Genomic DNA, 14,263 nt, shown 5'->3' with positions numbered 1-14,263 from the left:
TTGCAATAACACTGTCTCTGAGTCCAGATCTAAAGGACTGTTTAATAAGAGACACTATGGAGCATAAACTCTGAAAACTTCCCATAAATAAGCGCTCTTAACGGGATCTAAAATGTACGTACATCGATGAGAAAATATGTCTAATCTAGAGAGAACATTGTTCAATTCTATCCCACTTTATTCTGGCACAGTAAATACAAAAAGATACTTGAAGGAGAGATTGAGAACATATACTTATGAAAATTACTGCAGTGTAAGTGACCTCACATTGTTCTGAACAACTCTGCTGGGACCATCGCGTGACTAAGAGTCATACAAAGCTAGAGTCATTCTCTAGCTTCCCCAATCCTTTGCCATTTTTATTATGGATACTCTAGTACTGCATTAAAGGGATACAAAGAAAAGCAGTTCCTGCCAAGAAAAGTCAAAAATTGATTAAAGAGTCTAATACATGCAAAAGTATCTGATTAAGGGTACAAAAACAGTCTCTCCTGTGGAAGGAAAAAAAAGATTAATATTTCTGCCTGGGCATCTGCAAGGCTTCTTACGGGGGAAATGATTATTTGAGCTGGGTCTTTGACTGATGGGCAGGACTTCCACCAGCAGATACTGGAAGATGAGGAGGTCTCTATTACAGAGCAGACTGGTCAAGTGAACTGATCACAAGCAGCAGAAGACTTTCTCAGAAACACAAAGTTCTCACACTGGTCTGAGAGCCAACACCAAAGGAACTGTCTGCAAGTAACAGGAAGCCAGGAATCTCCTTGAGAATAGACCAAAGGCTAGAAATTCTGTCCAGAGGATCAGAGGAGCTGACTCAGGAGGAAATACAGGTGGCACGTTTCCACTACAGTTAGGGTTGTGTTTTTCAAACTGTAGTTCCCAAAACCAATTAGTAAATTGGCATTTATTTTACAAAATGAAAGAAAGTAAAGTAAAAGGAAGGGAAGGAAAGGAGAAAGGTGGAGGAGGAGGGGGAAGGGAAGAAGACAAGAGAGGAGAGGAGAGAGTGAATTACACATAGAGTACCTTTTCAGTTTCTAGCTGTGGATTGTGTTTTTTTTAAAAAAATGGAAATCACTCATTTAAAGGGCCCTTCAGGTCTAATCTTGGCACTTGATTAGAATGCAGCTCAGTCTCACTCAATATATTCAGACCATTAGTTTGGGTCTAAGTGTTCTTGGTCATGAATAATTGACTTAAAAAATCTTACTGCACTAAGCAAGATGTTCTCATTAGATACTTAGAAGACACAGTCTGATGTCTTCATAAAGCAAGTAAAGTTTAAAAGAGTCATTTCCAAAGTTCATAGCAATGCAGTAAAGATTATGCTTGTTTCCTTTAGACTGACAGATGCTAAGCATCTTCATATGAAAGATACATGGATAATGGAATGCTCTGTTATGAAGCGGATAATCTCATAGGGAGAAGAAATTGAGAAAGCATAAAGATCTACAATTAACACAATAAAGTAGATCATATTTCACCAAGAAGTAAACAGCTTAAAATGACAGATTACCTCCTCTCATTTATATAAGTCCTTATATATTTTTTCCCAAAGTATATTCAGCTAAAACAACGCTGCCTACATACAACTGATTAAAAAGCTGAAAAAGAGAATACCCAAGATCACAGAGCTAGTTAGCGATGGGGCCAAGAGAAGAAACTAAGTCTTCTCAGGTTTAATTTATTAGTATTACCATAATTCCATGGCTTAAAAAATTATTGAAAATAATCTCCTTTTTCAATAGTAACAACTTTACAAACACATACAAATATATATGTAACTAGCATGTAGTCAATGCACAGATAAGCCAAAGAACCTAAAAAAGGTGCTTGCCCAGAATTTGGAAATGAAGGTATAAATACTCAGATTCTCTATAACGAGATACAACAAATGTGAACATTAATCAAATAAGATTAACTAAGAAAAAAGTGATGAGTGTGTTGTTGTTTAGACTAGTGTTTCCTCAAAATCACTGATGGACCCAGGGTACCTCCCTAAAAAAGGAAGTTTGATTATTAAAATGTAACTAATAGAAATAAACCAAATTATTGAAAAATGTTTTATGTTAGTCATAATATATGCAGACAATCTGACACTGAAAAAGAATTAGATAACAAACGTCCAATGTTTACGAAGAATTGTTCAAAGGACACATGGTACCTGATTGTTTCTGTGGTCTGTTTGTTTGTTAGTTACAATGGAACCCAGGGTGGTTTTCCAGGCATTAGAGTTTAGAGGAAACATCCTGCAGGTCTGTTCAGTCCTCTTTATCTGGTTCTAAATTCCCAAAGCAATCTTCCCATAAGTAACTTGACTTCCCGTGCCCTTTAGTTCCCAGAGGGGGTAATCTCAGATATCTGACATGAATATTCCATGTTATGGTAAGAAATATTTATACAAAAATGTTGAGGATCTATAATAAAAACTAATAAACTGGGATTACCCAGTTTGTTAAATTTATTTAGACACCTGCCATCTTGTAAACTTACTTAAACACCAACCTTCTTATATTGCAATTTACTGTTTATGCTTTATATCACTTACTCAACTGAAAATTCTATGAAGGTACGATATATAGGAAGCTATAGTAAGTACTCAACATATATTTTTGAATGAATGAATGAACAGAGTAAATGAATAGACTTAGATCAAACTTTGAGGAAGCAATGATAATGACTCAGAAAACTAGGTGATTTCATCAGTGACAAACCTCTACAATGAGGATACCACTGATGCTTGCTTGATACGTGCCCTCACAATTTATAAGTACTTCTGCATATGATTTCATGAGATCCTTGTAAGCAATTTTATGAAATAAGGATGCAAAGACTATTGATCCTCAGATGAGAAAACCAAGGCTCAGAAAGGTCCAGGGCCTACCTGGTGACCACTCAGACCACTAGGCGAGTGATGGCAAAAGCAGGAATCAAACACCAGCTTTCATTTCCTGGCAAGTGTATCCTTTGCTAAAAGGTCAGGTGGCCCAGCAGCTCAGGTGTGATGCTGCACCCAGCATGTTAAGCTGGTGTTGTTTAAATACTTCTCATCCAAGATCAGGACTTGTCCTTATGTCTGAGGCAGAGTTGGACCCAAAGGTGGGGGTCAAATGACTTCAGCTGTAGAAAGAAGGGCTCGGAAACAGGAATCTGGCGATGTTGAACAAGGTGTTTCAAGATCAAGTCCCTGGAAGACACTCCCATTCAGATGGGAAAGGAGCCAGGTAAGAAGAAAAGGAGTGATGAGAAACATAGGAAGAGAATTAGGAGAGAAGAGGGTCAGAGAAGCAAAAGGAAGTTGGAAGCAAGTAGGCGTGGTGTCACAGGTTGAAGTCAGGTCATGAAGGATGAGAACGGGACACTGGATTTAGTGAACAGACATCACTGCCGGCCACCAGGACCCATTTGGTTGGAGTGGTAGAAATAGAAGACAATTTGAGAGGCTTTAAGGGGTTAAAGGAGAGAATTCTAAGTTACACACAAAAATCTTGGGAAATCTAGGTATGTTTCAAGCCCGTTTTATAACAGCTTCAAACAAACCCAGTCAACTCTCTTGAGGGCTCCTAAGAATGCTGACCCAATGCAGATAATGAGACTAAAGTTCAAAGGTAGAAACGGAAGACCGGTAGGGATATGGAATTTCTTGCTGCTATTACTTCCTTTCTTTCATCTGTCAAAGAGGAAAAACTGGAGCTTCCCTGGTGGCACAGTGGTTGAGAGTCCGCCTGCTGATGCAGGGGACACGGGTTCGTGCCCCAGTCCGGGAAGATCACACATGCCGCGGAGCGGCTGGGCCCGTGAGCCATGGCCGCTGAGCCTGCGCGTCCGGAGCCTGTGCTCTGCAACGGGAGGGGCCACAGCAGTGAGAGGCCCGTGTACCGCAAAAAAAAAAAAAAAAAAAAAAAAAGAGGAAAAACTGTTACTATTTGTCTGAGAGCACAGGAGGCTGGAGGGTAGAAAGTACACATAGGCCAGCTTGCAAGAGGGCTCAACACTGACAGGCTTTTCAGGCTGTACAAGATTGCTCCAGGAGGCCAGTAAACTCCCACTGCAAGCAAAAGCAGTGACCAAGCCCATTTAACAGGAGAGAAATGCAAGGTACACAAAAGTCCAGTGATGGCTGAAGCTGAGACAGTGACTGACAGATCAGATTTCCTTCTCACTTCAAGTCCTCTCTCTGCTGATCAGATCTACTCTAAATGCCTTTATAAATGTTTCAGTGAATCTTATCTTCATGCATTGGATTAGCAAGATCAACTCCCCACTGATAATGCAAAATAACCCTGAAATGTTTCATGCCTTGCTGATCAGCCAGAAATTGAACTTTCCGTCTTCATTTGGACTGTGACGATCTTGATCTTTCACCTCTAGCAAAAATCTTTTCATAGCTATAATTTTAAAGTTCGTAATGAGTGCTTCATTTGCTTTCCAAGCAGATAGGACACCTTTTTTAAATACACTCAGACTGCCATGACCTTCGTCAATGACTTAAAGAGTTCACCACATGTAATCATTTTCTTTGCTCGGGAGACATTCTTAAGTTTTCTTTGAAGAGATTTGGGCAATAACTCCATCGATGAAATTAAGCGCACGTGCGCGTGCGCGCGCGCGCGCACACACACACACACACACACACACACACACACACATTTTCAACTTGTCACCTTTCTACCATACCTGAAATCAAAACTTTTCCTTAAAATGTACTTGGAATTCTGCATGACTACCAAAGGGTTCTAAAAATCCTTCAGCCTGTTAACTAAAACACAATAAAAACGTCAGCTAAATCTGTTTACACTAAAAGCAATACACCATCTTAACTCTAGGCTAAGCAAGAGGACAGCTTAATGCCTACAGGAAGCAACCACCGTCCACATCCGCCAATGGAACTTCGGGCTGCCCTACACAGCTGAATGAGACTGAACTCACTTGGGGTACATTTTGGTTTTTTCTACACTAAGAAAAAAAACAATGATTTTAATGATATGGGCCAATGTAAAGCCATCCTACTCTGTTTTGCCTACTTTTGTGAGGTTTTTAATATGAAATAGAGGTTTTGAGTAGTGTAACATGACACTGAATGTAGGCTTCTTGAAGGCAGGCCCCAGATCTTACTCTCCTTTTTTATTCCCTATGGTAAAAGGCAGTGTCTACATAAAGTGGGTGCTAAACTACTGTTGACTAGTACATTCTATTTCTAAAGCTGGATGGTGGGCACAGTGGTGTCTATTATTATGCTTTAAAATGGATATATGTGTGTTTTTTGTAGATATGATATTTCATAATTTTTTAAAAGAGGGAGAATCCTGAGGTCCATCCACTACACATTCTAATTCAACAGGTCTAAAGTGGAGATAAGGGATTTTTTTTTTCTAATCACCCCAGGTAACGCAGATGTGGGCGATCTATAGAATTCACTTTGAGAAAAAAAACAACAAAAAAATAAATAAACAGACCAACATAAATAACATGCCTGTTATCAGTACACTGCTATTAGTGGTGAAGGTGTTTTACTTTCCTGGTTCAAATTATCAGGCTCAGACTTAAACACAGAGAACATAGTATTTAGCATAAAATATTACCCTCAGATATGCCTGGAAATTCCTTCCTAACTTGCTCTGATTTTCCTCTATTATAATTCTTAATGCTTTTGCTTTCCTTTTCTTTTTTCCTTCAGATATTTGAAGATAGAAATCCTTAATTACATTTCTCTCCTACTTAGTTTATTGCCCAGACTCACAAAATCTTACAAAGTTATACAGCTTCCCAACTTTACTTGGAAATTAAGACCTCATATTTACTTCATATTTTGAGGAACGGTTTTTAGCTGAATCCTTCCATATCTCAGTTTGCAAAAAAAGAAATAGAGGTAAAAGGAGATAGTGCATCTTTTCCCAAACCCTACCTCTCTTGCTTTTTCATTAAACAACAGTATAAGTGTCAAATGAAATAAAAATACCTCTATAACAACAACACAAAAACCACATGATACCTTCTCTCCAAACTTAGGGAAATAATTTTCCAGTTTTTTTTTCTTTAAAGAAACGCCTTGGGCTTCCCTGGAGGCGCAGTGGTTGAGAGTCCGCCTGCCGATGCAGGGGACACGGGTTCGTGCCCCGGTCCGGGAAGATCCCACATGCTGTGGAGCGGCTGGGCCTGTGAGCCTGCATGTCCGAGCCTGCGCGTCTGGAGCCTGTGCTCCGCAACGGGAGAGGCCACAACAGTGAGAGGCCCGCGTACAGCAAAAAAAAAAAAAGAAACGCCTTTTATAAAAGAAATCCCTGTGGTAGTTACTATAAGGCAGAAGTTACTTGAATTTAAGCACAATGATTTTCTTAGCAAATCTCATAAAGTTTAAAACCTATGTAAGGCTTTTGGGAAAAAAATCATGTCTTTTACCACCTAACATTACATTTGGAACAGAACTGTATACAGTTTTAAACAAAAAATATGTGTTTATACTATGTCTCCCATGTTAGAATAAAAAACATTTTGACCTATCTTCTTTTTTATACTTGGCAATGTAATTAGGACAGACAGACACACACACACACACACGCACACACACACACACACACACTCACTACCATTATCGTCACCAATCAGACCATGTCAACATCATACACTACAATCCTGCAGGTTTGAAAAATAGCATTTAAAACACTGGAATGAATAAATAACAATCACAAAAACAAACCTAACCAAGTTTCCAATACTTAATTGAAAGTAGTTTAAAATTTAAAAGCCACAAAATAAGACTGCCAGTCAGCTATACCCTCAAACAGTCTCACTTTAATACCTAAAGGATATGCTGGCATTCCAGTGTACATGCATTGTTATGCATATACATTGAGTTCCCTCTGCTCCTAAAAATGATTATAAATTTTAATTGGCTCACTGAAACAAAAACAATCTAAGTTATAAAAACAGAAATTGTTTTTTAACTGTAACAAAAAGTAAAAAGGCTATTCTCACCAAAGTACAAGATGTGAGTTTAAGGGATGCAATAACTTTCAATCCATGACAAAAACCTTTCAGTAACCAACAGTTTTATGGAAAAAAGCATTTACAATGAGAGGTATATAAGTAACAGAAAAAAAAAATTCCTTCTAAGTTATACAACAACTTTACAAAATAAAATGAAGAGAATCATTTCAAATGACACTACTGTATCTGCATATGTCCCCAAAATCATGAAATACAAATATGCTAGACAGTCGCACATTTTAACATACGAGAGCATATGCTAAACATGTGTACAGGTATTAAAAGATGTATATATAAGTGTTTGAGAGCATAAACTCAATGTCAGTAAGTTTAATAACACAAAATCTGGAAAGAAAAAAGTTTTCTTACATGTATAAACACTGCAAAGAATGGTCAGCTGGAAAGAACAGTGTAACATGGAAATGTGCCCCAGTAATTTTCCCCCCATGCTAAAATCCATGTGGGTACATAGCCGCTGTGTGTGAGACAGAGCAGACAACCACGGTGAAGTAGAATCGAAACCTTCACCTAATGGCACCTGACACTGCACTCAGCTTTTGGATCTTTTCATTTACATGCACGAAAAAATTTATTTTCTATCCTTAGTTTTTTCCGATATATGATACAAAAGATTAATCTTCCCTTACATTTATTTCAACAAAAGCCTATATTCGGTTACCTTATAACAGTATTTTAGAAAACCATGAAACTTAAAATTATCTAGTATTTTTACCTACAGATCATTTTCTTCCATAATCTGACATAAATATAAAATAGTCTATTCACTGCACATCGGAAGACATGACCAAAATGGACTTTGAAAGCTTCATTTCTGAAGCTCAATGTTCAATATTTATGAAAAATTGTGTCTTATTCCCCAGGACTTCAAAAACGCTTGACAGGGCTTCCCTGGTGGCACAGTGGTTAAGAATCCACCTGCCAATGCAGGGGACACAGGTTCAAGCCCTAGTGCGGGAAGATCCCACCTGCTGCGGAGCAACTAAGTCCCTGTGCTACAACTACTGAGCCTGCACTCTAGAGTCTGCGAGCCACAACTACTGAGCCTGCGTGCCTAGAGCCTGTGCTCTGCAACAAGAGAAGCCACCACAATGAGAAGCCTGCGCACCACAACAAAGAGTAGCCCCCGCTCGCTGCAACTAAAGAAAGCCAGCGTGCAGCAACAAAGACCCAACGCAGCCAAAAATAAAAATAAATAAATAAAAAAAATTTTTAAATGACAATCATGAAGCTGCACAATATAAACATTTAAAGAACTAGACCAATGATGCTAGAAAACAAAGGAGATGTTCATAAATTCAGCATTATTAACATGCAACATTAATGTAAATAATTTAAATATCTAATGGGGAATGAACATGTAGATACAATTTCAAATGTTATATGTTGATGTCAAGAAAATGAGTGAACTTTGAACTTCTGCCAAAAGTCATTTGAGAAAGAAAAGTTTTTTAAGGGAATCACATTAGAAAGAAAGAGATAAATGACACCTTTAAACCAATTACCATTAGCCTCAGATATACCACAGGAGACCCTTTCCTCAAATTCTTTCAAGGCAATAGAAAGATAATCATAGCAGGTGCTAATCCAAGACTCCAATAACTTCTCTACCCCACTAATTATGTGGCAACTGAAAGAATTACTTGCCATACTGAAATGCTGGTTAAATCCATCTATCTGCCAATTCCGTTCCTACACCGAGAAGTTAAATGTGGCTTAGAGAAAACACACATCCATGATGCCTGGCTTCACTTTAAATGCATGGCTTGGTTTCAGCTGGGTCCTTGGTGCTGCCTGGCAATGCTACCATCTTCTCCAGTTGACTCACTCTCCCCATCTACATGGCAAGTCCGCATTTTCTCCTCTCATCTCGAACATTGATAGCACTTACCCCCATCACCACTCTCTGCTGCTGAGAAAGAATGAAAGCCACCAGAAAAAACTCCCAAGTGTACCCCTTCTACCCATCTACGTGGATCTATAGCCAAGTACCCTGCCTTCCCTCTTGTTATTATGAACAAATGGTCCAAGCTCCTACTGAAGCTTATACAACCCAATACCATTGTCTCCCACTTGATCAAATAAACTACTCCAGCACTCTCTCTTAAATCCACAGCTTGCTCTCTGCTGTATGATTTTCATCATGATAGAAATACACTGTCCTTTCTGCATTAAAAAAAATATCTTGAGCCCACATCCCTCTCTAAACATAGTCCCCTTTCTCTATTCCCTTTTATCACAAAGGACCTCATAACAATGGTCTAGACTTCCTGTCTCTAATTCTTCTCTTCCTGTTTTCCTTGAACCCACTCTACAAGCTTTTGCCCCTACGCTCCACCAAAACCACCCTGGTCAAGGTTACCAGTAACCTCCACATACCTTAATTCAATGGTCAACTCTCGGAATTCATCTTACACAACTCACATTAGCAGAATTTGATACCACTCATCATACCCTCCTCCTTCAAACGCCTTCTTCACCTGGCTTCGAGGATACCATGCTCTCTTGTTTTTTCTTCAGTCTCACTAATTATACTCTCTGTTGCCTTTGCTGGTTATTCCTCATTGTCCTGACTTCTTAATGTTGGAGGGTTCCCGGACTCAGTCCTTGAACCTCTGCTCTTTTCTCTTTATGCTCTCTCCCTAAGGAATCTCAACCTCAATCTTGGCTTTTAATACAGTTTATTCACGATGACTCCCTAATTTATGTCTCCAGGTTTAGGCCACCCCTCAACTCTCAACCCCTGTATCTCTAATTGCTCACTGACATTTTCGTTTGGATATGTAATAGGCATCTTGACACATCAAAAAAATAAGCTCTTGATCTTTACCATATGGCTGACATTACAAGTGTTCATCAACGTCCAGCTCCCCTCCCCTTCAGGGCACAGGAATGACAACCCATGATAAGACCACATGACTTGTTCTGGTCAATGTAATGTGAGCAGAAGTGCCATATGTCATCTCCAGCCTGGACATGGTAAGGCCATTGTGATTCTCCAATCTCTCTCCTTCCGTGCTGTGGCAACTGAAAATGTTTTGTGTTCCATCCAGATGGTGTACTTCAAGACGTGGAGCCAACCAGGCTTCCTTAGTGATGGCAAAGACCTTCCCACTGACCAACATGGAACAGGTACCATTAACAAGAAATAAACTTATATGCTTAACAAGCCATTGAGATTTTGGAGTTCTTAGTTATCACAGTATAGCCTTGCCTACCCAGACTAAATACCCCCCAAAAGCGGCTCTCACGTAGTGGTCTTTTCCATCTCAGCAAACTCCATCCTTTTAGCTGCTCAGTCAAAAACCCTGAAGTCATTCTTGACCCCTTTCTTTCTCTCATACCCCACATCCAATTCATCAGCATACCCTGCGACTTCAAAATACATACAGAATCCAACCACCCTTTACTTTTTCCACTACCACTCTGCTCTTCAAAAGACACTGATAAGAACATGAAAAGACAAACACAAACTGGGAGAAAACACTTTAAAAGCATATAGATAAAATGAAGGGCTTGTATCCAGAATATATAAAACTCTCCAAGCTCATCAATAAGAAAACAAAACACCCAATTTTTTTAAAAACAAAATTTTAATAGACATTTCCCCAAGAAAGGCATGGATAACAAATAAACACATGGAAAGATAAGAATGCTCACCACTATTAGTCACTGGAAAATGCAAATTAAATTAAAACCACAATGAGATACAACTACATACATATTAGAATGGCTAAAATTAAAAAGAATGACAATACCAAGTATTGATGAGACGTAGAACACAGCAATTCTCATATATTGCTATTTAAAATGTAAAATGATACAACCACTTTGGAAAATATTTTGGCAATTTCTAAAAAGTTAAACATACACTGGTGGTAAAAGAAGAGTGTTTATATATTGACAGATATGGTCCACTCCAGAAGCTGTTTATAGATGACTTATATTTATTGGTGATTCTTCCCTTGGCTGAAAGGTGCTAAAACATACACCTATTAGATGATCCAGCCATTCCACTCCTAAGTATTCTCAAAAGAAAGAAAGTATATGTCCACTTAAAGATTTGTACACATATGTTCATAGCCCAAAAGTGGAAACTACCCAAATGTCCATCACCAAGTGAATGGATAGTCAAATTGTGGCATATTCATACAAAAGACTACTATTCAGCAATAAAAAGGACTGAATTACTAACACACACAATATAGATGAATCTCAAAATAATTATGCTAAGTAAGAGAAGAAAAGGAGTACACACTGTGTGATTCCGTTACAGTAAGTCCCCTACATACAAACGAGTTCCATTCCAAGAGCACATTCGTAAGTCCATTTGTTTGTAAGTCCAACAAAGTTAGCCTAGGTACCCAACTAACACAATCAGCTATATAGTACTGTACTGTAATAGGTTTATGATACTTTTCACACAAATAGTACATAAAAAACAAACACAAAAAATAAACATTTTTAATTTACACTACAGTACCTTGAAAAGTACAATAGTACAGTACAACAACTGGCATACAGGGGTTGGCATCGAGTAAACAGGCAAGAAGAGTTACTGACTGGAGGAGGGAGAGGAGGTGGGAGAGGATAGAGCTGTCAGCGATAGGAGACGGAGAGCAAGGTGCAATTTCACTCATGCCTGACATCGATGGAACACACGTTCGCATCTTTGAAAGTTCGCAACTTGAAGGTTCGTATGTAGGGGACTTACTGTATATAAAACTCTAGAAAATGCAAACATCTATAGTAACAGAAAACAGATCAGAGGTTTCCTGGGGAAGACGACAGGAGGGAGGGATTACACAGCGGTACAAGGAAACTTTTGGGGGTGATGAACACGTTCACTATCTCAATTGTGTTGATGATTTCCCAATGCATACATATGTCAAAATGTTAAATTGTTTTAATTTGTTCAGTTTATTGTATGTCGACGGTACTTCAATTAACTTTTTTTTAAAAGGAATATGGCAGGTACTGAATAAAGTAAATAAAGATGAAAACAGATGCAAAGAAAGCAAAATCCTAAGAACGAATTGCAGTGGGAACATTTATATCCTCCCTCATTCTATAGTATTCTTTTCTGAATGATAAAATATTAGTGGAAAAGGAGGAATAAGCTACTACAAAGCAGAGTCCCTCAGTATAAAGTCGTAGGGTCTTTCAGCCAAGAAAAACCACCTATAAGTAGCTCCCGAAATGGACAACTGCCACCCCAATATACATGCACTCTTCTTTGGCCACAGTTTCCTAGTAGTTGAATAATTTCTTTGAATTCATCTTAGAAACCTGGCCTAATTTCTCCTTTTTTATATCATCTTCATTTGCCATTAAACTTATATTGACCCTTTTCCCATGAATTAATTTGCTACAAATTTTTTAAGAACTAAGGAATGGCCATGGCAGGTGTCCTCAGTTGATGAGTCTTGGATGTAAAAGTCCCCTGCCTTGGACTCACTGTCTTCTGTCTCCTCATTTCCCACTGAGGTAGAAAAATCACCATCTCTATTTCATTCACCTCCCTTGCTCTTCTCTTTGAAATCCTAAATTTCATTCATTATTGTCAATTTTAGCATCATCCTAAACATGAATTCACCCACTTCTTTCATAAGCTGCTATGGTTATATGTTTTCTGTGACATGACTCCATCATAGAATAGAATAGAATAGAATAGAATAGAATAGAATAGAATAGAATAGAATAGAATAGAATAGAATAAAATAAAATAAAATATAAAATAAGAGCATAGCACCCACTTATGTTTAAACAAAGTTAGCCCTGTGACTTACCTCATTTCCACCAACTGCCTTGGTTAAAATCACTGCAGAAGACACAGGGGGAGGCATGCAACCTACTGTCTGCAACCTGAAAAAGAAAAAAATAAGCAACCATAAGTAGGCTTTTGTTATCAATTATAAATAGTTGTCACTACATTCATTCTAAAATAGCAGAGCTGAGTAAATGAAAATAGGAGAATGTTTACTGATGCACACGCCCTTTTGAGTTTAGACAATTCTATATGAGGCAACGTGGCTTAATAGAAGCTCTCACTCCATTCCACAGACTTGGGTGATTTTATTTTTTAAATTATTTAAGGTCTTATACAATTCAAAAAACAGTCAGGTTATGGTGAGTGTAGTCATTGAAAGATAACCAGAATCGCTAATCATTTGGCAAGTGTATATAGTCAGTTATTTTCAGGTATCTTTTCCTTACATTTTTTATAGGAAGGTTTTTGGCAAAAATAAAACTTTAAAACCTCTTGCAGATTCTTTTCCACATAACAGCAATTCTCAAACTTTCATCTCATAAAAGACATTTTCATGCTGTTGTAATATCATTATAAAAATAGGCATGACACAATCATGTACTTCTTAGATTCAGACCCTATAGTAAATTCTAGTGTCTATTCTAAATTTGGTTTTTATTAAACTATGTGTATACTCCCAAGATCGTGACAAGAATTCTATTCTCTTAGTTTAGAATAGAAAACACATTGCATGACAAGCAAATGAAATTATGAGTAGTAAATCCAAGTATTAAAGATAAAAAACATTCCTCAGCATTCATACAGAATATATATTCTGGGGACAAAGCCCAACTAAAGTGGAAAGTTTATACAAGGAATCAAGGACACAGAGTATCTGACTAATATTTTGAATGTAGGATCACAGGTCATTTTTATTCACTTTTGTAATAATATATTGTCTAATCTTTATGCAATGAATTTATATTGGCTCTGAAGTAAGAAAAAATAAAAAGTTTTCATTAATTTTTGACTGAAAACTTAAGAAAAAACCTTATAGGGAACTTCCAGTTCAATTCACTTTAACATGGTCTTCTTTTAAGGTCTGTTTTCCCAAGTGATGCTGAAGTAGTCTGTCTGATTATGAATTCCCAATCTCTGAGCCTTCCTTGTAATCATTACCATCAACATCACTAATATTACTGAGATTTTACCATCTGCAGTAGATACTGTTCTAGACATTTTACTCATTTATCCCTCACAAGTATTTAAGATAAATACTATTATTATTCTCATTTTTACAAAAACTGAAGTTAAGACAGGAGTTAAATATATGACCAAACTCACAAAATCACCTATCTTGGGTTAAACTTTTATTCTGTAATCCAGGGCCAAAGCCTTACCAAGGCCACCCCTCCAGGCTCTATGCCTTCTGGCTTCTCTACCACCAATACAAGGAACAGGTCCTCTCAGGTATTTTCAATCGAACTTTTTCAAACTTTCCCTCTC

General features: G+C 37.8%; 1 protein-coding gene across 3 annotated transcripts in view; it reads right to left on the bottom strand.

Annotated features, from left to right (window-relative positions):
- SLC10A7 (solute carrier family 10 member 7) overlaps positions 1 to 14,263 on the bottom strand; it is a 255,792-nt gene that overhangs the window by 224,872 nt on the left and 16,657 nt on the right. For 2 of the 3 annotated variants that reach the window (XM_082838589.1, XM_082838590.1), the window contains exon 4: positions 12,798 to 12,873. In XM_082838589.1, coding sequence (XP_082694715.1) covers positions 12,798 to 12,873 — 76 coding nt within the window. Of the gene's footprint in view, positions 1 to 12,152; positions 12,874 to 14,263 lie in introns of those variants that run through there. The other variant, XM_082838591.1, reaches the window with a different exon arrangement.

Source organism: Leucopleurus acutus (genome assembly GCF_964270905.1).
Source record: "Leucopleurus acutus genome assembly, chromosome: 4".
In the NCBI taxonomy this organism is placed as follows: Eukaryota; Metazoa; Chordata; class Mammalia; order Artiodactyla; family Delphinidae; genus Leucopleurus; species Leucopleurus acutus.
The sequence above is the reverse complement of the archived record's forward strand: the minus strand, read 5'-3'. Positions and strand labels throughout refer to the sequence as shown.